Genomic DNA, 23578 nt, shown 5'->3' with positions numbered 1-23578 from the left:
GTCTGGTGCCTTTGACGGGAGGCAGCCTGGCTTCAGGACCGCGGACAGCGCTCCGAATAAAAACGGCATCAACGCACATTTGCTTAATTACTCCGCCACGCACGAACTGGATCACCATGCGTGTATTTCAGTCCAGCCTTACGTGGAGGGGGGGGGGCAGTTGCATGCTAAATTCCCAACCGAGCTCGAACCTATATTACACCTTACAGTAGGGGGAGAGGGTGACATTTTCCTCTGAATAACTTAGAAAGTGTGCTTGTGCGGGATTTTCTCCTCCACGCGTTAATCTGCATCACCCCCCCCCCCCTCCGCGCGCGCGCTTTGTCAAATCCTTGTCAAGCAAAGGATTTATTTTTGTTTGGATTTTTTTTTTATTCGAAACTCAGCCTTATTTGTCCCCACCGACTACCATCCTCTCGCTTCCCGGTGCACCTCGGAACACCACGAGCAAGTAGCAGGGAGGTATTGTCTTCTATGTGGGAGAATTTTTGTGGTCGTTTGTGAAATTACTGCTTTAGCGCTTTCTGTGGAAGTAAGTAATTGGTCCTGTCTTGGACACATCGATCAGGCTTTCAAAAAAAAAAAAAAAAAAGGACCGACAAATTGGGCATTGTGGGGTTTTTTTTGCATGTACAATAGCGCAGACTATTGCTTCCATACTTTATGACCCGGCTGACATCATAGGTCGATGATTCAGGAGGAAGCAAATGCTCTGTTTTATTTTTTGGATTTTTTTTTTGGAGGGGAACGGATTTGGTTTGATATTGCGGTACCGCCGCGTTTCACATTGCAGCTTTTGGAGGAGGCTGTGTACAGGTGCTACAGGCTCGCACCGTGTTATGTGGTCGATGATGTGATGCCTTGCTATTTCTTCTTAATTATTATGCGCTACAGCTGCAGCCATACCATATGCGCGTGTGCTCAGTGTCAGTTATGAAAGTCGTATATACGCTGGCTCCCTCTCTCATCGTCCAAACGCCGAGGAGCTATTTAAATTCTGCCCCCACCTCCACCACAACCACCACCAAACACGGTTAGGGTGTAAAATATGTCTCTGTCAACGTGACAGCTAATTCAAGATGATGATGTAAAATCTTTGAGGGTATAGCGTGTGTCAAGTGGCATGTGATGGCCCAATGTATGAGGCACGGCCATTTGGTTTGATTCATGTGTTGTCAAGTGAATCTGTGAGAAGTGTTCACAACCAGGACACAAAAAGAGGAAAGGAAAAAAAAAAGCTGACATCTACATGTTTACTGACACCTGATGTGATGAAATGTTGGGTTAATGGTGGCTCACTGGCACTCATGACTTGGTGGATTGATGATGCTAATTCTCTCTCCCTCTCTCACACTTTGACCTCCAGCAGTGAAAGGTCCTCATATTGCAACTATGTGTGGACGGAGCAGGAAGGCCTTTCTGTATCTGTGGGCTGGCTTGCTTGTCGCCAACAGTATACTGGTCCAGAGAAGGTAAGCATGAACTTTGAATATAATGAATAATGAACAATGAATATATACTTGTGAAACTGCATCGAATAATTCTAAAGGCATGGAATCTGCTCATATGACACAGTTTGGAGCCTTATGCAGAGCTGGACACGTCTGAGTGTTGTCTATACGATCAAAGTATAACTGTGAGGGTGTGATTATGCGTGGTGACATTTTTGGAGACAAAGTGTGGAGACCACACTGGATTGGACAGAATAAAAAACGTATTGTTGGAGAGGACACTTTGTTATCTTATCATCCTGACTTTCCCAATGGTCAGCTGGCTAAAATGTGTCAGAAAATCAGTCAGTCAGTCAGCCAGACAGCCAGCTGGCCAAAGTGGGAGCCAGTAATATAATTGCCTAAGTGATAAAATATCTTTTTTGCCTATTGGCTTACAGAGTATATTAAATGTGGTTGTAACTGGGGCATCCCCACAGGACACCTCCATGCCTATAATTGCAGAGCTGTAATAAGTGCAATACAGCAAGAGGAGATGAAGAGCCAAAATAGCCACTATCCATATTGCGACAGTGTTACACTTTTTTAGTTCACGAGCCTCGTGGGACAACATATACACTCAGTTTTATACACTCAGGGGCGGTGCACGGTAGATAGTATATGTTGCACTGTGATATTTGGAACAGATTTGTGAGCGTTTTGACAGTGGTCGTGTTGATGGCAGGGTCAATGCACAGACACACTTTTCAGTGTCAACGCTGCTGTGTCAAATGTCACAAAACCAGAAGCAGTCAAACAGAGAGAAGAAGAAGATGGACGATTGGATGTGAAACCTCAGCAATATGATCTGCTATTATGTGGCTGCAACTGCAGTCGTTCCAAAACGATTCAAGCACTCAGAACCCCATAATCTGCTCCACTCCTACATTACACGAACACGCCAACATTCAAAATAACAACAACACAACACAACGCCAATAAAAGCAGAGTCCTTCAACTGAATGACATCTCTCAAGCTCTTGTCCCACTGTGGTTCTCCAGGAGAATCCCGGCGATACGGAAGAAATCAGGCTTTTCTGCATGGTTGAATAATTCACTGGAGCTGTCACACACCGCTGTCTTCAGTGTCAGTGTCTTGAGATGGTCCAGCTTGTTTTTCCCCTCTGTGGCAAAAGCTACACCCCAAAGACACACATCCACACAGTACACAGTGTGTGTTTCAGCTCACACATCCTGAGCACATGCAGAATACAGAGCATTCCTTATTCTATATTTATGATGCACTGTGCCACGTCATGATTGCACACTGATTTGATCTAATTGATTAGTTGCAGCTGTAGCTTGGGTTGGCGAGGCGCTTACTAGCAAATAGAAGGTCTGATTTACCGAGTTTGATGTGCCGCACGTTGAACACATCACAGAAAATGTAAAAGTACTGATTACTTCACTGAGAAACTGTCACTGCAAAGTGCAACGCAATTATCGCCCAAAGATTTACTGTTTAATCCTGTTCCTTTCTCCAAGTCAAATGCAGAACCATGCACACATCCATATACACCTTAGGGAACTGCAAAAAGACACAGCGATCAAGAAAGCCTAGCACTTTGCTACAGTATGCTCCCAATGAGAGAAATTGCCTTATAATTAGATACCCGAGCGAAGAAAGTGAGCAAGCGAGAAAGGGAGAATGAGAGAGAGAGACATTGGCACAGTGAGTGTGAGCAGCACTGTTGCTGTTCAGATGACCTGTAGATGGGGATGGTGTACAATGTTTTATGAAGAAGTGGCCCCCGGCTGATAAACATGTGTATTCCACCTCAGCACCTCTTCCCTCTTCATGCACCCCCAGCCCCCGCCAACACCACCCCCATTTCCTGTAAGCACTGTAAAAGATGCCTACCCGTGTGTTGATGTGTACCACATTGCTCATTTTATTCTTGCGTAAAGGCATCTGAATTGTCAGTATCTCGATAGAACAGACCCAAGAAATGAAAAGAGACGTCAGAACAATTTCCACCATTACTTGCATTGATTATTAATGACTTAAAAGAAATGATTTTTATCCTTGTATGTTTGTTAATGAGTATTTTTTTTAATAATTAGGGAATATTAAAAAGTGTAGTGCCATCTTGGTCTGTTTTCTGTGTCGGTGGAGATTATAACATGGTAACCGTAACCCTTGGGGTAACCGAAAAACTCTTGTACTGTCTTGCTATGATTTGGCAAATTGTAAATGGGCAAGTAAATGTTCAAAGTATGAATATTAAAAAGGGAGGCCAAAGGACTTTGTCTTTTACTTTAGGTTCTGCTGACGTCCCATGGATGCAATTTCGCCTCCTGTATTCAGACATATAATTGGCTCCGCAGACCTGAACAAAACAGATTAATTATAGTTTTACATTTGAGTATTTGTAAAGCTGTTACCTCCGAGACTGATGCAAAACAAAATTGCTCATCACAGTTTCTGCACTTCGATTGCTTTTCAGAGATTTTTTTTTCTTCCCACTGGCAGATAAAGGGAGCCTTGCAAATAAATAGAAAATGGAGGCAGAGAAATGTGTGTAACCCTTTTAGACAAATCCACGGGTGACATGAATCGAGATCCTTTTTTTAGAAAGCAAAAATGTTTAGCAGCTCATATTCAAAGCTGGTCTCACAGTTCTGGACATGAGCTCCATCTCTATAAAACATGAATCCCCAGTTTCCAGCATCCTCCACTTTGGTGTCTTTTACCCGTCCCCCTCCCCCCATTTCGTCCTTTCTTTTACCTCCATCTTCTTCCTGATTTTTTTTTTTATTTTGAGCCTTTCTTGTATGTGTATTTGTTTCCAAACACCACTCTTCCTTGTCCCTGCCATCACTTCTTCTTTTCCCTCACTCCCATTCCAGGTCCCTGCTAACTAATCTTGATGACCTCTCTCTCTCCTTGGAGCTATTTAGCTTGCAGAGCTTGTTTCCAAACACTTGCTGTTTATTTAGCATGCAATCAAGCCAAACGCTTTTGGCTGTAAAAAATAAATAAATAAAAAAGAGGGAGAGTGAAAGATTGCCGAGCGACATACAATGCATTGTTAGGACTTTCATCGGGGTATTATCAGCATCATCACACATCCAAACATGAATATGTATACAGGCTTGCTTATATGCACACACCCTGTGTGCAAACACTCACATGCACACACACGCTCTCTCACTCTACATATTCCTGTCATATGGTGCTTTTATGATACACAGTGAAATTGGGGACTGTATTTCTGATTATGTGTGTGTTGAAATATTAATGTGTGGAGATGGTGCAAACTCTGCTCTCACAATCCGGCATTGCTCTAAGCATTTTGTTTCATGTTGTTCAAACACCACATTCAGCAGGGCCTTTGTGGTCTAAAAGACTGTTTTAAGGTATAAATAATGTATTATGATTTCTTTATTCTTTCTATGGGAGATTATTTTGACATGTGGGTGTGTGCGTATCCACCTGTGCTGTGTGTGCCTAACACCTCAGTGATGAAAGTAAATTAAACACAGCCAAAAATGTCATTGATACAAAGATTTTTCAAAAGTATAACATAAGATATACAGAATACGTCCCCCTGGGAAACTTGTCTTGAGCATTGAGCGATGACTTGCGCATTCATGTAATATCAAAATAATCTAAAAGCTCATGTTCACACGCTGTGAATTGTAAATTGGGAGGAACAACAAAGTGTTTCAGTGTCATACAAGATTTGACAGACTTTCCTTGTCTATTTTTTAAACAATGTGATTTATGATACATTCTGTGCTGCACATGCACTTCAACAGAGATGTCTTGCCAGCTACAGAGTGGAGCTCCTCCTCTATTTTGTCTTTGATATATGATTCATATTCAGAGTTTTGATTGTTTTTTTGGACTATAGCTGTGACTTTAAATCTTCTCCTTTGCCTTGCCAGCTCTGGGCAGAACGGCATGACAGATGAACAGAAAGATAACACTACAGTGTTCACCAAGATCTTAGACAGCCTTCTGGATGGCTATGACAATCGCCTCAGGCCAGGACTAGGAGGTCAGTAAACCCAAGTCGTTAAATGTATCTTATCTCTCATAGTGGATCTCTCTCTCTCCTTTTTTTTTTTTTTTTTTACATAAACAAATATGATACAAAACACTCCAGTTAAGAGCTCAATGTCCACATGGACACACAGAAGGGTGTCTGTATGACTAAAGCTTGTGGAGGTGCGTTTGCTTTCAGTGTCAGATTTTTGTGTGACAAGCCAAAGAAAGAATTTTAGACTCATTCTTCAGATGCTGTTTTTCTGAAACAGTCAGTTGTCATAACGCCAGTAGTTGTAATATTTGTGTGGGCACCAATTCCCTCAATTTTCAACCATCCATTGTTAGAGAGAGAAACAAAATGGCCGAGACACTCAGAGGCAAATGCAGAAATGGAAAAATGAGAGAAACAGATAAAGGGAAAGTAAAATAGAAAAGAGGGAGCGATAATCTGAGAATTGGGGTGTGAAGGACACTGAGGATCGCACAGTGTGATGCAGCAGGCATCAAACAGACAGGCGAATAAAACCTGTCTGCTACAAGTTCAGCAGCCGAGGGGAAAAAATTATGAATTATGATGGGTATCATTCATAAATCATGCTGTCATATTTCTGTTGCAGAATCACAAAGAATAAACCTTCCCCCCACAAAAACACATTTACTAGCTCTTCCAAATGAATCCCCAAAGGGACCCATTTTGGCGATCAGCATCGTGGAACTGGAGTGGCATATTTTCCATAATACAGCAATGCGCAAAATTTATGAAGATATTGAACCAATGTCCAGCTAATGAAGCTGACACTCAAACCAATACTAAAAATTGTCATCGATACCCCAAATGAGCATTTTTATGATGGTGGGTTTTTTCCCCTCCAGTGTGGATCTGTTTAAAGTGCTAAAACCAATACTGAATGCCTACAATGTCATAGCCAGGTGGTTTTACATTAATAGGTAGTTAGGTGCTAATGAATACCACTGATAGTCACTCACTCTGGCAATTTCCTGCTTCAACAGAGCGTGTAACTGAAGTCAAGACTGACATTTTCGTGACTAGTATTGGGCCAGTTTCGGACCATGACATGGTAAGACTTTTCTCTTCTATAAATGTCACTCCCACCCTCACCCCTGCCTTCTAACCTCTCTGCTGAGAAGACTGTGGGTGCAAAGCTGTAAAATACTTACTTAATTTGATCCATTCCATTAAATACAGATGTGTTACTAAAGCTGTCATATCTGGGAATTTTTTTTTTTTTGTGTGTTGTACATGGGCTCACTATGTAAATGCCACCCTTGCTTATAAAAAATAATGGTTTGTGACCTTTATACTCACTTTTTATGGATTTAAAAGCATTAAATATGTGTGTTTCTCTTATATGAAGTGTATGAATTTTTCAGAATTAGTCCAATGCTGTTTATGCTGCATATTGACATGCAATATATAACATCACTCTAGTCCTCTTCAAAATGACACCTGAAAGAAAAAGAAAAAAAGCTGCAGGGTGTTCAAACGCAAGCATCTGATCTTTACTCTGTGTGCTGGAAACCAATTACACTCATCCAAATGTCTCACTGGCTCTCATTTACCACTTTGAAAAAAAAAAAAAGAAAAAGAAAAAAAGACTCCTGTTATTTGCACATGAAGTGTGTGTACTCTACTTGATATAATGCCAGTTAATTATATAGGCTGACATGTAAGCCAGGATGGGCTTTGCTGTTGTGTTGAGGCCAGGAGGAAGAGCTGCAGAACATTTTCCCCCCATCTCCAGCCTTTCCCCATCCTCCGCTATCACCTGGAAGCTCTGTAGCAGTTCAAGCTAATTATCTTACCCCTTCCCTCGAAGGAAGGGGTAGTGAGAACAAAAAACAGGCTGCACAGTAATTTTTATTGGCTCCCTTTACTCTACTGACCAGTCATGTGGAACCATTTAAAATCTGCTCTCAGCTATATTCATAAGCTGCCTTCAAAAAGAAATGTCCTCCTAATTTTGCATCCATTGTAATTTAGATTATTAATCAGAGAAATGTCCTCAGATTAATGTAAATTGCGGTCAGTTTTGGCAGTTACTTTACAATGCCGCAATACCAAATGAGACCACATTTACATATAACACACATAAGCTGACCAGACCATTCATTCATCTGTTTCTGGATCACGGGGTCTGCTAGAGCCAATCCTAGCTCTCACTGAGTGAGGGCAGGGTTCACCCTGGACAGGTCGCCAGTCCATGTCAGGGCGAACATACAGAGAAAGAGATGAACAACCACTCACATTCACACCTACATGAAATTTAGAGTCACCACCTAACCTAAACATGCATGTGTTTATACGGTGGGAGGAAAACGGAGTACCGGGAGGAAACCCACACAAGCACGAGGAGAACTTGCAAACTCCGCACAGAACGAACCCAGGGACCTTCTTACTGTGGGGCAACTGCACTAACCACTCTGCCAGCGTGCTGCCAACCATACTATAATCATGCAAATAATAAAATGCAAGAAAAATGCAACCACAGATACTGAATTACTACAGTGGTCACTCTGCACTAACAATGGACACATTCTTTTACAGAACATACCAGCATGAAAACCACTCACTATCCACCAGAGCTATAGTCTTTCACATGGAGAGTCGGCTACCTGCAGAAAAACAAGAACAAGATTGCCACGATAAAATCAAAAGGACACAAGAAAGAACAAAGAAAAATCTAATAACACAAAAGTTGTGTAAAGAAAAAAAAAGTTTTCTCAAGTTGATAGAGGTGGAAAACAATAGGGTGTCAGTCTGCCTTTCTACCTCCTTATTGACTTCTGTTTTATCTGCTTCTCGACATCTACCTGTAGGAGTACACGATTGATGTGTTCTTCAGACAGAGCTGGAAGGATGAAAGATTAAAGTTCAAAGGCCCAATGGCCGTGCTGCGTCTCAACAACCTGATGGCCAGCAAGATCTGGACTCCTGATACCTTCTTCCACAATGGCAAGAAGTCGGTGGCCCACAACATGACCATGCCAAACAAGCTGCTGCGAATTACAGAGGAAGGCACGCTGCTGTATACCATGAGGTAAGCTGCAACCGGTGTAAGAAAGGAGTTCTGTGGGAGCTGAGGGTGCAGTGACTCTTTATTAACTAAATATGAAAAATAAAAAATAATAACGCAAAGAAATAAATTTACCAGCTTTGTCGTAGTTGTAGATGATAAAACATTACTTCACATACCATTTTCAAGTCAGCTATTCTGAGGTGTTTATACCCTATTTAACAGTAAATGCCCATAATGTTAAACTTTTTGGTCTTCGGAAATTATGGTCAAGCGTTGTGTATCAGATCACATATATTTTTAGTATGATATATAATTTTTCCATAAAATTTTCCCTCAGAAAAAATCCCAAAATGTAATTTACGGGCGCTACCTGACAGTATTAAGCAGGAAGATAAGATGTATGAATACTTGAGCTGATTTTAGAGATGTACACGGCCCCTCAGACGTCCCCTAAAGACAGTGCAAACCTTGATACACACGGCATAGAGACACCACTGTGGGATGTCTAAGGCAAGGATCGTAAAACATTTGTTTAAGCATGTTTACTAGCGGGGGGAGGGCGGCAGCGGCAGAGCCCATATTGCTGTCACAGATGAGCGAGATGAGGGATGGATGGGAGATTAGTGTGTCACGGGTGGCCTGACACGCTGTTTTTCACCAAGCTGTCAGGAAATAGAAACCCATAGTTCAGTGTACCGGAGCGCTTCTTTTAGTTTGGAGAAAAGTAGCTCCAGTCTGACTTTATCTGGTGCTATGAGACGAGCAATAATAGCATGTCATCTGTTCCTGGTGGGTCACTGTGTTGATCCTTCTTCCTCCAGTGCGCTCCCATATCATTACCACCTTTTTCTAATTATCTGTCCATACCTGTGTGACTTTGTTTAGGCTCACAGTAAGAGCAGAATGCCCCATGCACCTGGAGGACTTCCCTATGGATGCACACGCTTGTCCACTGAAGTTTGGAAGCTGTAAGTGACCATAACCTTACTACATGTATGTAAATGCTCACAAAAACACCAAACACACGCACACACAAGACACACTGTCACTACCTCATCCAAGCTGAGGCACGACCTCTTGCACCGGTCCCTGATAAGGAATGACAGCGTGGTAACAGCTGTTCTCCCAGCGGAGCTGTCCTCTGAGGCCCCTGTGGCTGCCACCCCATCCCACCTCCATTCAACCCTTCCAGGACCTGTAACACCCTGGCAGGCGTGTAGCACACAGACTTGTGTTTATCCAAGGCTGCATTCTCTGTCATATTTTCAGAGCACCATACCAGCTGCTCACCGCTGACAGCTACCCCTTTCCTGCATCATCCTCGCAAAGACATAACAAGAGATAGAATGATGGGGGGCAGAACCAAGAATCGAGAAGGAGAGAAAAACTACAGGGGAAAGCAAGAGCAAAAACAGCAGCAAAATGCAAAACAGAGCCGTGACCAGGACTGTCTCGCTGCCATCCTTCAAATAGCTGCACAGCATGAGTGAGAGGACCGAGCCTCCACCCCCCCTTTAAATTGAACTCACTCCCTAAATATTTCATTGATGAGCTCTCTTCCTTATGCTGCAGTCTGCAGTCGAGCCATCCTTTCCTCTGCAGTGGTCGAGCAACACCGCAGCTTTGACAGGTTGGGTGGCCGGAGGGAAAGAAAGACTGACTTGGCTGTTTTAAGGTCATGTTGTCCTGTTGGGATGTTTGTTTTCTTATAAGCCGACACAATGTCACATGATACTACATTGTGTGATGAAATGAGAAAATATTTAACAGGACACAACCAAATGTATGAAAAAATGATCACATTAAACAGGATATGTGTCTAGTAAGACACTCTAGAAAGGGGAAAGAAAGGAATAATTTGCTTAAATGGCAAATGAGACAAGACAGGTGGAACTGGGATGAGAGAGCAGAGAAGATGAGAGAAGCCAAGATGAAAAGTCAAGACGAAATGAGATGAGGGAAGACAAAACTTGAGGGGTTTAGTGGAAAACCTAATTTCAGAATTGTCTGGGGTTTTTTTTTCTTCATCTAGCAGCTCCAAAAATCAAGCCTTCAGGTGGTACAACCAGCAGCAAAATAATTTATACCTTCACTCTGTTCGATCTCACCAGATGCTTACACTCGAGCAGAAGTGGTCTATGTCTGGACCAGGGGGGCCGCCCAGTCTGTGGTGGTGGCAGAGGATGGCTCCAGATTAAACCAGTATGATCTGATGGGGCAGAGTGTGGATTCTGGCGTAGTGCAGTCCAGCACAGGTAGGTTACCAGGCGCTTTTCATTAAATAGTTTTCTCTGAAATAATTCCAAATTTTGAATGGGTGGTTCAGTATTTAGCATCGTCTTATGCAATATTCACACTGTATTACCTTATGAGTGCAGCCTGGAAAGATCTGAGCTCAGTACACACTCAATTAAACCATCGTCGTAATTGTTTGCTAAAAATTCTTGTTCATCATTCATGGCAGCACAAATTAATGGTTTGAAACTGCAAATTTTGACAACCACATCAATTCATCTGCATCGTAAGTGGCATCAGTTTGTTGTTTTACAAATGACAGGCTATGTCCCAGATTCATTATTTCCCTACTGGCCATTTCGTCTTTTTTACACCTCCTCTTTTTAGTCCATTGATACGGGCAAAAATTAGCGACAGCGTTAAATGGGTGACCTGTTTGCACCTACGCTCGCTACCAGCTCACTACCAATCCACATTTTGTTTTATCAGCATCAAGCTCCCAAGAAACTCTATTACCAAGCGTGATTGAGCAAGCTAGGTTAATACATACATCACTTTGTTACTCTGTTTTGTCTTCGGAAATCTTGGAAACCAACACATAGTTACAGAAAGATTAAACCGCACCGCTCTTCCTGTGACTTTCATACTTTTTACTGAGACTTTGCCTGAATGCACTGATGAAATAGCTCATGCTTGTATTGAGCTTTTGACAAATGACATCCATAACTGTGCCAATAAATCTCAGCTACAATAAAAGTGAAGGCCAAACCACAACAAACCATTCATAAAAAAAATCTAAACGCTACACAGGTTAGTGACAGGTGCAATATCCTGAATATATATATCTAAACATGTTTAACAGCTAATCTGTGCATTCTGTCTGACTTTCTGCCTTTCTTTGCTGACGGCAGGAGAGTATGTTGTGATGACAACCCACTTCCACCTGAAGAGGAAAATCGGTTACTTTGTTATCCAGACATATTTACCCTGCATCATGACTGTCATCCTCTCCCAAGTGTCTTTCTGGCTCAACAGAGAGTCCGTCCCTGCCAGGACTGTCTTTGGTGAGTCGTCTGCTCTCCTCTTGTAAACATCTGTGGCTAGACAAATGAACCCATCCCCGGGAGGTCTTCAAATATGTTGATGGAGAGTCATGCAGAATTCAAAATTAACTGGTGGTTTATTGTTAGATATGCATAGCTCAAACTAATGCAGTCCGATACAACAGTGCTACCTTCGTGAAGGCTATAATGTCCATATTTTTCTATAAAAACTGCCACTGAGTGTATGATGATGAGACATTAGGCTCTCATTCAGAACTATGATGATTTTGAGAAAGACTTTAAACATAATTAGCTGCTAAAAAATGCAGTTTAGACATCATAAAATGAAAAGTCTGGAAAAGTAATACCACAGCTATGTAGTGATTCCCCTTCACAACGGTTGCTCCTGTTTACCATAATGATGTAATACAATCTCTGCCAAAAACTTAAGGTGGTTGATTATATATTGTTGGCCATAACTATTATGGCAAGGTTTAAAAGATTACAGATTATACTGTGTATTTGGATATTTGATCTAGAGATAAATGATGTGATAAGTGACGCCACCTCTTTGAAAATGAACTACCTCTGACACAACCCTTTGGATATAGCAGAACTGAACATTTCCGCATAGAGTGGAAGGACCATGGAGTGCAGCTTTATGCTGCTTGGCCTCAGAGCTTTTGAGGAAGCGTTTATGCTGTTAGTCTTTGCAACAATGTGAACAAGACATTTGAAAGAAAACAATCCTGTTGGGTGGGAGGGGGGGTCCTTCACTGAATGATATGACAGCAGTGTGTTGATTGAATTTTGTGATTTTTTTAAAACACAAAGTCAAGCAACTATGTTTGTTGACTTGGACACTATTTTGGACTGGAAGCAGTGGGAAACAGATACCTTGGCTCTGACATAAAGTTCAAAACTGCTGAAACATCTTACAAATTACAACATTGTATCTCATTTTCCTCATCTGCTGAAAGACATTGGAAAAACGTCTTTATAGACTTTGCTCTTTTGTAGTGTGATTGCTGGTTGCTGGGAAACCGCACAGTGGTGACAAAGGATGTATGAATCTTCTCATCTAAGTCTTTGCTACACAGCTAAGAAGCATGTCCTCCAAAATCTCAAATGATTCCTTTGCAGAATATTTCATGCTAAAAACTTGAACAGTTGCATATTCAGTGTAAACTTTATTGAGCAATGTTTTTATTTGGCTCTTTTTTATCCTGTCCATTCTCTGCACCGACAAGGTGACCAAGAACTTTAATCATTTGTGGCTGGCTGCAGTGGAATTTCAAGCACAAGGCTCAATGTGAATTGAGATTTACGTGCTCTGAATGTGTGTCTACAATGTGTGTGTGTTTGTGCCCATCTCCGTCTGATGTGTATGCCACTGTGTGTTCATCTGTGTGTGTGTGCGGACACAGACTAGGCATGTGCACATGGGTCTTGGTATGTGTCTGTGCGAGTGTGTACTTGGTGTGTATCTGTCTGTCTGTCACACTAAGGTCTTACATAATATCGCCCAAAAGGAAAGCTTTTGCTAGTCTGCAGCATGCTCAGTAGCACCAAAGCACAGCAGCAGACAGAATGTCCTTGAGTTACCTCACCCTCCTCTTTCTTCTTCTCTCTCTCTCGCGATATAGCTCATCTTCACTCTCTCTCTCTCTCTCTCCTTGTTCTTCACATGGATGTCAGTGTCTCCCCTGTCCAATGGCTTAAAGAGCTTTCCCTCAAATATTACACAGGCGCTAGATTTTGCTGCTCTGCAGTCTCCAGCAGGTTGTTTTTTTTTTGTGTTTTTTTTTTTTTTACTCTTCCTGCAATGTTTTAGTGCATTTATGTGCGCTGCGAGTGTCTTCTTGTGTGTGTGTGTGTGGTTGTGTGTCTGTGTATACCACAGCTTGCTACCTGCGGTGCTTGTCACGTGTTGAGGGGAAATGAGGATGGCCTAGATTAGGTTCAAACAACTATCTAGGGCATGTGTGTGTCCCTCATGCTATCACTGCTGGTTCCGCTTTACAAGATTACATGTGTGTGCGCGTACTCATACACACACACGCACAATTAAATAACCACATGTACATGCTTTGCAATGCTGCAACTTCTGAGCACACTAGGTAGGTCGCTTGTGATTAATATGCATCATCTGAGACAGCAGACAAACGAGCCTGTTCTTCAAAGAGGTTACAGTGTCAATACCGCTGTAAATGAATCATTAGAGAGACATAGCAGACAATCAGGATCTTTCGTTGCCATCTTAATCCTTTGACTATCATCTACGTCAAAGATGGATGTGGCGTATTAAAATGACTGTACGTGTGCTTTGGATTATTAGGATGACAGGCTACACCAAACTGTCTTGTCACACATGTACATACGTTGCTCATCAACAGAAGGACTCTATTTCAATGAATCATATGCAAAAATGTCATTTAAAAAACAAGCCACCGGGGAGGCAAGATTCAGTTGACATGAAAGAATGCTGTACATCCATGAAAGACAGAATTTCATGTCTACTGTGGTTTCAGAGCTTGTGATGAGGGCTGTATGCGGGGAAAATGTTTCTTAGCATGGGTTTTGTTGTGATGTTATCTTGCTGTATTTACAGATTTTTATTTTATTTTATTTTTTTTTCACAGCTGCTTCTACAAATTGTTTTGACATTCAGAAACATCGATGGAGCCAGAAATGTGAAACAGCCAGCTGATTGCTTGGCAGCAAAACATATAACTGTACTTTTTGGTCCCTCTCATAAGCAATATTATCATGTTTTGTTTTGTTTATATATGTTTTGATACACATTATTATAGTCACATCTCCAACACAGCACGTGTCTAAATTAAATGTCATCACAAAGGCTATGTAAAAAAGGTCAGATGTACAAAAATAATGATAAATATATGTCCACCTTATTACTTAATTCTTACCTATTGTGTGAAAAATAGACCTAACAAACCGCACAGTCAAGTGTTAACCAGACCAGCACACCCTTCCTCTATATTTCATGGATGTCAGCTACATGGATGAATTAATAAATGTAAGATGCTTCACATGTGACTAAATAGGAAGTAATGAAGGGTCCCGACTTAACATCTTGTCATTCAGCGCCCTTGGTCTGTTGGTCATTTTAAAGTTAGCAGCAAAAGTCTTTAATAAATTATAAAATTAATGAGCATTTTTATTACAGGGATTCACAGTGAGGAAAAAGGAACAAGGATCACTCTTGCTCACAATGGTCTTTAATTAAATCTTTGAAGGCAAAATAAGTTTTAAATTAGCCAAGCCATGTCCAGAAAGAAGCTGAAGAACACAAAAGCCAATGAAGTAAAACTCTAAAAGAAAATATGCTAATATAACATATTAAAATATTATGTTAATGGTGGGAGAAATGTCGAAACTGCTCAGACGCACTTATTCCACCTATTCACAGCTTGGATTTTATGACAAAATCACGATGTATCAAACTGTGGGCGGAAGCCAAGAATAAACGCACGGGCACTATAGATGCACTTTTACTAATACAGATGTGATGCAGGTTTATGTTTCCAACACAGATGTCAAAACTCGCACAGAAGCCCTATTAACAGGAACAAATACAGCACTGAAAACTGTTTAAAATGCATTATGTGACTATGAAGCAGAGCCCCTGCACTAAATGTCTTTCCCAAAGCATGCCCCGTAGATGAATAGGCAATTTGAAAACACAGCAGTGGGTAGATTTATCTTATTTATCATTGTGCCGATTAAGAGGCTGATTATAGCTAGTTCGGCGTAGTGGAAAACTGTTGGCAATTTATATATTTGCTGTCCAGAAACAGGAAGTGATGCTGACAAAATGGTTTTCCTCTCTCTAAGATGACAGGGACAGCAGTGCTCAGAAGATAAGCTCTCTTCCCTATCTCCTCTTTAAGAGCGATTGGCTGGGTATTTATCGGTTCTCCCATGTTGCTGTTTAATGTATCTGCTCATTAAGGAATAACACCTTTTGTTGGTATGTGTGTGTTTTGAGCGCATTGGGGTTTGCTCCTGTATGTACACAAATATGAGCATGTGTTCAAATGACTGCCTGTGTTTCTTCGCCACATGTGCACATGCTATTTGTGTGCCAGTGGGTGCCCATAAATTCATGATTACTAGCCGAGAACACTGTAGGCAGTACCGTTTTGTGCCGTGTGTGTTTGAGCGTATGTGTATTTTGTATGTACCACTAACCTCACAGCTGCGGTGCCCGCACAGCCATTTAATTCGTCCGTCAATTTATTTCTCCATTTATGTAAATCAAAGGGTGACATAGTGACGCTGAAGGTATTGTGCTGCTTGGTTAGCCCCTCCCAAATTCCCACCCCCAACGCTTCAGTTATTGATAAAGCATGAATAAGTGAGGAGCCAGAGCACAGGAGGAGCTGGTGATCGACATCCTGCGAATGCAGCTTCACTCCTGGGACGAATTGAGGGAAAATAAAAAGTAGTTTGACAATTCCCCACACAACACTGGTGCTCATTGTTCAACAGTCTTTAGGGGATACAGCAGTGGTGCATAAGATGGTTATCTACATGTTTCGAAGCAGAAATACTAAAAATTATATATGTTGGGAGGTAACAGCTTTTTGAAAACACACGGAAATAGAATTTTTCTGCGTCAGCTTTCATTTTGAATAAAGAGTCATCTTGAAGTGGTGAAAGCTAACATAAAATGTCCACAACAAGTTCAACAGGAGATGTAATTGTATTTCTTAAAAAATAAATAAATAAATATAAATAATATATATTATTAGTAATTGAAAATAAGTGAAAATATTTATAGCCATGCTAAGGCAGTCCAAGATGCATCATTTAAAGTTCGGAATGGAGACACTGAAAAACAGACAGTACTGACTTGGAGCTCAGGATGGATTATGTAGACCTTTAAAACGTCTTCAACACCTTTTTCTCTGCCATCCAATAAATGTTTGTCTCTCATGCCAAAGTGTAGCAGTTTCACCCTCACGTCTTCTCTGCAACGCCTGTAAAGTCACTACAGGTGTATTCAGTGTCTTTTACAAGTTCTCTTAAACACTCGAGCAGGAGATTTGCATCTCTGCTTGTGTGCTTTGCCCGTACTGTCCCTCTTTAGGTGTAGTAATGCAAATCATCGACAGTACGGCCTTCTTAGCACCCAATTGAGCTACAGACTGTTTTATAGGACTTTATTCTTTGAGTGAGCAAGGATCCCAATTCACTATGTACTTTTGACCTCGTCCCACATTTTGATTGCCATGTTTTATTGGTTGCTTGCTCAGTCAAAACATTGTCAGAGGCACATTTCTGTCTGGAGCGTGAGAGTAGAGAGAGAGGGAAAAATGGGAGGACAGAGAGAGCACAGCCATTTTTCTGTAGGCTCACTCTCCCCAACCAAGAGCTGTATGGAGTTTGGCTGTGATCCAGGGGCTGCAACTGCGATTGGTCGGACTATCTGGAGCTTGTCATTACAGAGATGCCAATCAAGTGCTGAAGTTGAAACCATCAGCGCAAATGAAAGATAATCAGAATGATCAGTAACATAAGTAATGGGTTTTGGTCACAAATTGTTTGACCCAAAAGCACACAAGAAGCCTTCTCCTATTTAGTTTTTAGCTACAGCCACACTCCAAATTCGGATGGGTTGTCCACGTTGACTCATGTCATAGAATCATAACATTCTGAGGCTGCAATTATTGGCTCATCACCTTGAAACCATCAGATCTTGCAATTCATCATTTGAATCTCTGATTTAGTGTCTCAAAACAGATTTTCTCACATCATCGTTCTCAATATTTTGAGTTTATTTGAGCAAAAATCTTGTTAGAAGATATGTATCATATAAATCAAATGCCACTGCTTATGCACTGTGGCTAAATTGAGCGGAAGGGACGCTCTAGAATTGAGTTACCCCACTATTAATCCAGTTAGAACTTTCCAGATCAGTGACTTTGTTCATTAACAGCCATCAAAGCCTCCAGTCTATTAGTTACAACATGTCAGATGGAGTCATTTAAAATCAGCTCTGGAGTCATGTTCTAATGAGTCAACTTTCTACTGTTCTAAACGATGCCTAAGTGGAGCCGTCGCTGAGAAAACTCAAAGGGGAATTGTTCTTCTTGGAGGTTCAGTGTGCACCTGGCTGTCCACCTCATTAGCACGAGCAAGCAAGTGCGCACACACTTTTTTACACACATACTGCACACGATGATGACTGTGAACAAACACACACAAACCTCAGTGACGTTAGCAAAAACAACAGTTGAAATTTATAGAATATTTTTATGGAAAGAATTATTTCTCTTCCTGCTGGTTTTTTTCTTGTGGCAATAAGATGCTGGAGGAGTTGGAAGACTTGTTTCCATGACAACAGAGCTTGTCAAACACACAAAGTATATATGATTCTGAGCATTGAGGCGCTTTTGTGAGGACTTGTGTAATACCCAGTGGTGCCTGCTTCATCCGCCCCCACAGAATTAACTGATTTACTGGCGAATTAAATACCTGACAGACTGACACCACTCTGCTACCACCCATCTTTCCATCCACCTTCTTTCAGCCCTACCTACTGAGGCACCCCACGTGCATTAGTGGGCCGTCCTCCGCCTGACACACATGTGTTCATATTATCTAATTGTTCTCCCTGTGAATGCTTTTTTATCTTACTGGCGTAGCTCTCTGCACAGAGGCAATGAATGTGAGGTGTTATTCTTGTGTGGTCCAGCACCTGCTGAGGCCAAAAGAACACACGATTACTTGCAAAAATCATTTCACAGAAGGCCATATTCCAACAGAGACATTCTGGCAACCCAACTCAGAAGCAGTGACAGCTTCATTTCACTGTTGCTCTGCACTGGAAAGCTCAGGACCCTGTTCTCAAACTTAAAGTGCTATCAACCGCTCACTTAGAGAAACTGTGCATTAACATAAGTCTGAGTTGAGACAGACGAATATGGAAATCTGGTATGAATATATGACTAAGTGACACTTCACTTTTCAGCTCTTTCGCCCTCCATGCATTCCTGTAACAACATATCAACAAACCTTTCGATGGCCTACTTAGGAGTGGGTGAGGTTCAGAACATGCTCTTGTTTGGCTTTTATGGAATCACACAATAGCAAAAATTCACCAACTGTAGCATAAAAATTGGCTGTTATGCTTTACAAGTCAGTGTCCACATTTAACAGTGGCTACCTTTATTCTCCATCTGTGAACATCAATCGTACAGGCAGATGTCCTGTGTCAGATTGGAACTGAACACACACTTTCACATGAAATTGTCATTTGTTTTTGGATGCCAAATGCAGATGATGAGGCAGGTATTATTCCCATATGTCCTTTTTAATCCAGTTAAACTAACTATCTGTCTGGAACATTTTATTAAAGCAAAGCAAATGCCAACATTACAATATTTCATCATAATACGTATTTGTTATTTTGACCCACTTATTTGTTTTTCTCCATCAAGCCATAATGAACACAAAAAATGTGTGACCGCGCACCCTGAGTACCTACTACACAGATACAGGAAATCCATCAGAGGTGTCTTGTTAGGTTATGGCTTGTGACAAATCATTTATTTAGCTCTGACTAATGGGAACATAATAATCATCCTTTATACTTCATGTCACAGCACCAGAATCAGCAATGCCAAAATCATGTGAAACGGCAGTGGGAGGATGAGGAGTCTGTGATTCATCTCTTAGCACTTCATCAGAACTGAGAAGGAAGAAGAACTAATTATTCCGAAGGGAAACAGTAATGTTTTGGGACACAATAGCAGGGGCAACGGTTGAATATGATGTAATCCGATGCACACACTAATTTTCTAAGCTGTTTTCCTCTCTGGGCTGTTCCGAGGAAAAAAAATTATATTCATTAGACTCAGTCTTCAATTTGTTGCTGATTTTGCTGTGAAAATACTGTATAACATGGCCACCTTGTGGGAACCATTTTTCATGCTTTTGATGCATGTCACTATGATCATACTTTCACAAAAACGTTATTTGTGAAATGGAAGCAATTTACAAGGCAGCTGCAAAATTTTGTCATATTAAGTTAAGCAAAAATGTTTTCGCTGTTTCAATCAGTCACAAAGAGAAAAATGCTCACTGAAAGATGAGTAAACTATGACCCCATAACCTGCTGCAGTATTATGTTAGCTGCTGCTGTTACACTGCTTGCCCTCTACAGTGTGACCCCATTCCCTGATATTCTCTTCGTTTTCTTTAATTGATATTTCGCTTGTTTTGTTGATATCCAAAATTGCGATGCTCAGAAATGAGGAACAACCTCCAAAAGACCAGACAAGAAGTTTAAAGTAAATCTTAAGATTTAAAGAAGTGGATGAGACCGCATTTCTCCGTGTTTTTCCAAACCTGAGAGTGAGTATGTGGGTATCATATATCCGTATGCTTTCCCCACATACAGCATGCGTGTAGGAGGGCCCTCTCTGCATATTTCATAGTTCCCTGCTAAAGCCAGCTGTTTTTCACCTCCCTACACCATAACCCGGGCTGAATCGGTGGATTGTTTGCTCCTTGGGCTGATGTTGTTTGGTTTGTAAACATCTGCAGCAACCTGTTCTGTGATGAGCACTGCATCGTTTGATATGCTCTGACCCAGTTCTGCTTCTTCGTGCACATTCATAGCTTTCAGCAGCTAATGTTGTAGTTAAGTGATTTTATTTTCCAGGGCTGACTCTTGTTACATGAGGTGCTTTGGATAAGAACGCACATAATGCTTTGGATGGCTTTTGCCAATTTTGAAGGGAAAGACTTTTTCATTTTTGTTATTAATTAGTAGCAGTTTTTTTTTTGTTTGTTTTTTTTTTAGGCAAACTGCATCCACATGGACATTTGTACTTTTCTGAGTTAATTAAATTCACAAGCTGCAAGATTGTATCAGATGCTTCTATAGAATAATGAGAATGAACTGAATGCTTCCTTTATTTACTATGAAAAATAAATTGTGATGTAAAAAATTTTAACCCTGAACCTTCACTTCAGTGAATGCACTGTTCTATCATGTACTCATTCCTACATCGTGGTACCAACTAACTTCTGTACCACATCACTCCTTTTGAAAGTTTGAGGGTGAAGTTTGAATTTATGAGGGGGAATTGTTTTATAGGAGGTTGCATATGTGTTTATCTGATATAGAGTGTTAATATACTTAACCTCTCCTTTTTCCTTACACTTATGATACATAATGCTAATAACTACGTGATCCAAGATTTGGTGGGAATTTCATATTGATCTTGCATGTGTGTCTCCCTGCAGGAGTGACCACTGTCCTGACCATGACCACACTCAGTATCAGTGCCAGGAACTCTCTCCCTAAAGTGGCCTACGCCACAGCTATGGATTGGTTCATCGCTGTGTGCTATGCATTTGTCTTCTCTGCCCTCATTGAGTTTGCCACAGTCAACTACTTTACCAAGAGGGGTTACGCCTGGGATGGAAAAAGTGTGGTGCCAGAGAAGGTATTTGAAGCCCCTTTTTATAATTCCTTACTAAGTCCTGATGAGACTTTACAGTGATAGTGACAGGAGACAAAAGCCTTCACATAGCAGGATTTGTTAAGTGGTGCTAGATGAGGGCAAATCCACATTTCCAGGAAATGGCAAGACCCAAACTCTAACTTAATACCAATAAGAAATAGGATTAAAGGATATTACTATAATATAATAAAATATAAATAATTTTCTACCACAACTGCTTGCACTTAGTTACTAAAGGAGCATGACCAGGTGGGGAACATTAGTTGTTGTCGCCAGTTCATCTCATAGAAAATTCCATCTCAGTAACGTGACATGAACATTAATAGTTTAGTTATCTTGTGCTTTCTGCTCTACTTATCTCTATGCTGCAAGTTAGCACGATGGTGACTATGCGAGATGCTGATGCCTATTATATGTCGAACTATAACCATTAGAACACAATATTCCTTGTTAAATTGCTGCCTGGTGACACATTCGCATGACATGTTCACACCAGTAATCATGAAAAAGACACAAAGTGCAGCTTTAAATAATCACTGCATGCAGTAATTAAGCCATTTTCAAAGATTTGATGATGCCTTTGAACCTGAATCCCTTATACTTTTTTTTTTTTTATTTTCTCCAACTAACCAAAATCAGCAAAAGAAGAAGAAGGAGTCCCTCCTCAAGAAGAACAACACAACAGCTTACCCAGCTGCCACTGCTACGGCCTTCGCCCCCAATATTGCCAGAGACCCTGGATTGGCCACTATTGCCAAAAGTGCACCACCACCCCCAACTGAGCCCAAGGAGGAGCCAAAGCCCAAACCCCCAGAGGCCAAGAAAACCTTTAACAGTGTGAGCAAGATAGACAGGATTGCCAGAATAGCCTTCCCTCTGCTCTTTGGAACCTTTAACTTGGTCTACTGGGCAACCTACTTGAATAAGAAGCCCAAACTACAGGGGGTCAATCCACACTAATCCATGTTTCATTCCTTTTAAAAAAATATACCTGTAATTATTTTTTTTTCTTATTCCTCCTTAAAAAAGGTGTTTATTTTCAGACAAACATGGTGTCCATGCTGGTTTGAATTCCCAGTTGTTGCATTGCTTCTATGTTTACCTAAATTTTGACGATTTAGAAAAAAATCAAACTAGAGAAAAAAGAATGATAACAATACAGACTTTTGAAAGGGTGTTGTTCAGGTCTGGGATGATGCTATTAAAAAATGCTAATATAAATATCTAGCCAAGAGAATGCTATTCTACAATTGCACATAGCCCAAACTTGTTAAGGGGCTTTTGTTATTCTGTTTCTTTCCTTTATTATAATTTTTTTAAAGTCATTATTATTATTTCATTCTTTTTTTTTTTTTTTTTTAACATGGTACCACAGACAGGAAAAGGCAACCGTGTATATGCATGGGCAGGACATATTATTATTTATCCTCATTTATTTAGAAAACAGAAATTGACTGGTGGCTTCGTTTATTTGATATCAGCAGCAAAATGCTACACTCAGTCTCTAATATCTTCCATTAACTGTAGATGTTTTATCAGATTAATTATGTCCTTCTTCAAAATATGTTAGGGTTTCTGCAATAGCAATAAAACATGTCTCAGTGGACACACCATTTATTTAGGGGTAAAAAAGATTAACAAAAAATCCAATCATCTCTGTGCTCAGCATTGAAACCATTAATTTCCTTTCACAGCATTGTAAATATTATCAAGTGTTAGAGATGTCAATATTATGTTTAAGCTTTGCAAAGTGTAACTAAAGGGTATGTTTATTGAATACATGGAAAAGTAAACTTTTTATTTTAATTTATTTTTTTGTTTATGATACTTTCTATGAAAAAAAGAGTATATACTGGTCTAATTCACGCTTAAGTGACTGTTTTTCACCAAGTTGGCGTTCCATTTGAAGCTGCTTTCACAACGAACTAAAGTATTGTTTAACTGTGTGTTTATGTACACACACTGATGGCAACAACAGCAACAACATCAACTGTGTAAACTGAGATTGAGTGGTTATGAGTAAGAATGTAAAAAAAAAAAAAACAACAAAAAAACAAAAAAAACAAAAAACAATGACAACAAAAAAAACATCACAAATCCTGGAGTGCATTTTACATTTAGAATTAAAACACTCTTATTTACTTATTTTTGTTTGGTTTTTTTGAGCATTTGATCCGTCATGATGGGGCCTCAATTGCCAAAATTGCCATTTATAGGAAAGTATGGTTAGCATCACTGAAAGAGGGGCGGGGCACACTGAGAAGGAGGAGAAGTG

The 23578-nt window shown here is 40.6% G+C and overlaps 1 protein-coding gene across 1 annotated transcript; it reads left to right on the top strand.

The window, feature by feature from the left end:
- The first annotated feature begins 1392 nt into the window (after window positions 1–1392).
- Window positions 1393–22263, top strand: gabra1 (gamma-aminobutyric acid type A receptor subunit alpha1). Its single transcript, XM_029519015.1, has 9 exons — window positions 1393–1472; window positions 5382–5494; window positions 6496–6563; window positions 8323–8543; window positions 9408–9490; window positions 10634–10777; window positions 11669–11821; window positions 21083–21285; window positions 21943–22263. Exons 1-9 carry the CDS (start codon window positions 1393–1395, stop codon window positions 22261–22263), a joined length of 1386 nt encoding a protein of 461 aa, XP_029374875.1.
- Window positions 22264–23578: the final 1315 nt, after the last annotated feature.

The sequence above is a fragment of the Echeneis naucrates genome, chromosome 14 (genome assembly GCF_900963305.1).
Source record: "Echeneis naucrates chromosome 14, fEcheNa1.1, whole genome shotgun sequence".
Classification (NCBI taxonomy): Eukaryota; Metazoa; Chordata; class Actinopteri; order Carangiformes; family Echeneidae; genus Echeneis; species Echeneis naucrates.
This window is presented reverse-complemented; position numbering and strand designations above follow the sequence as displayed.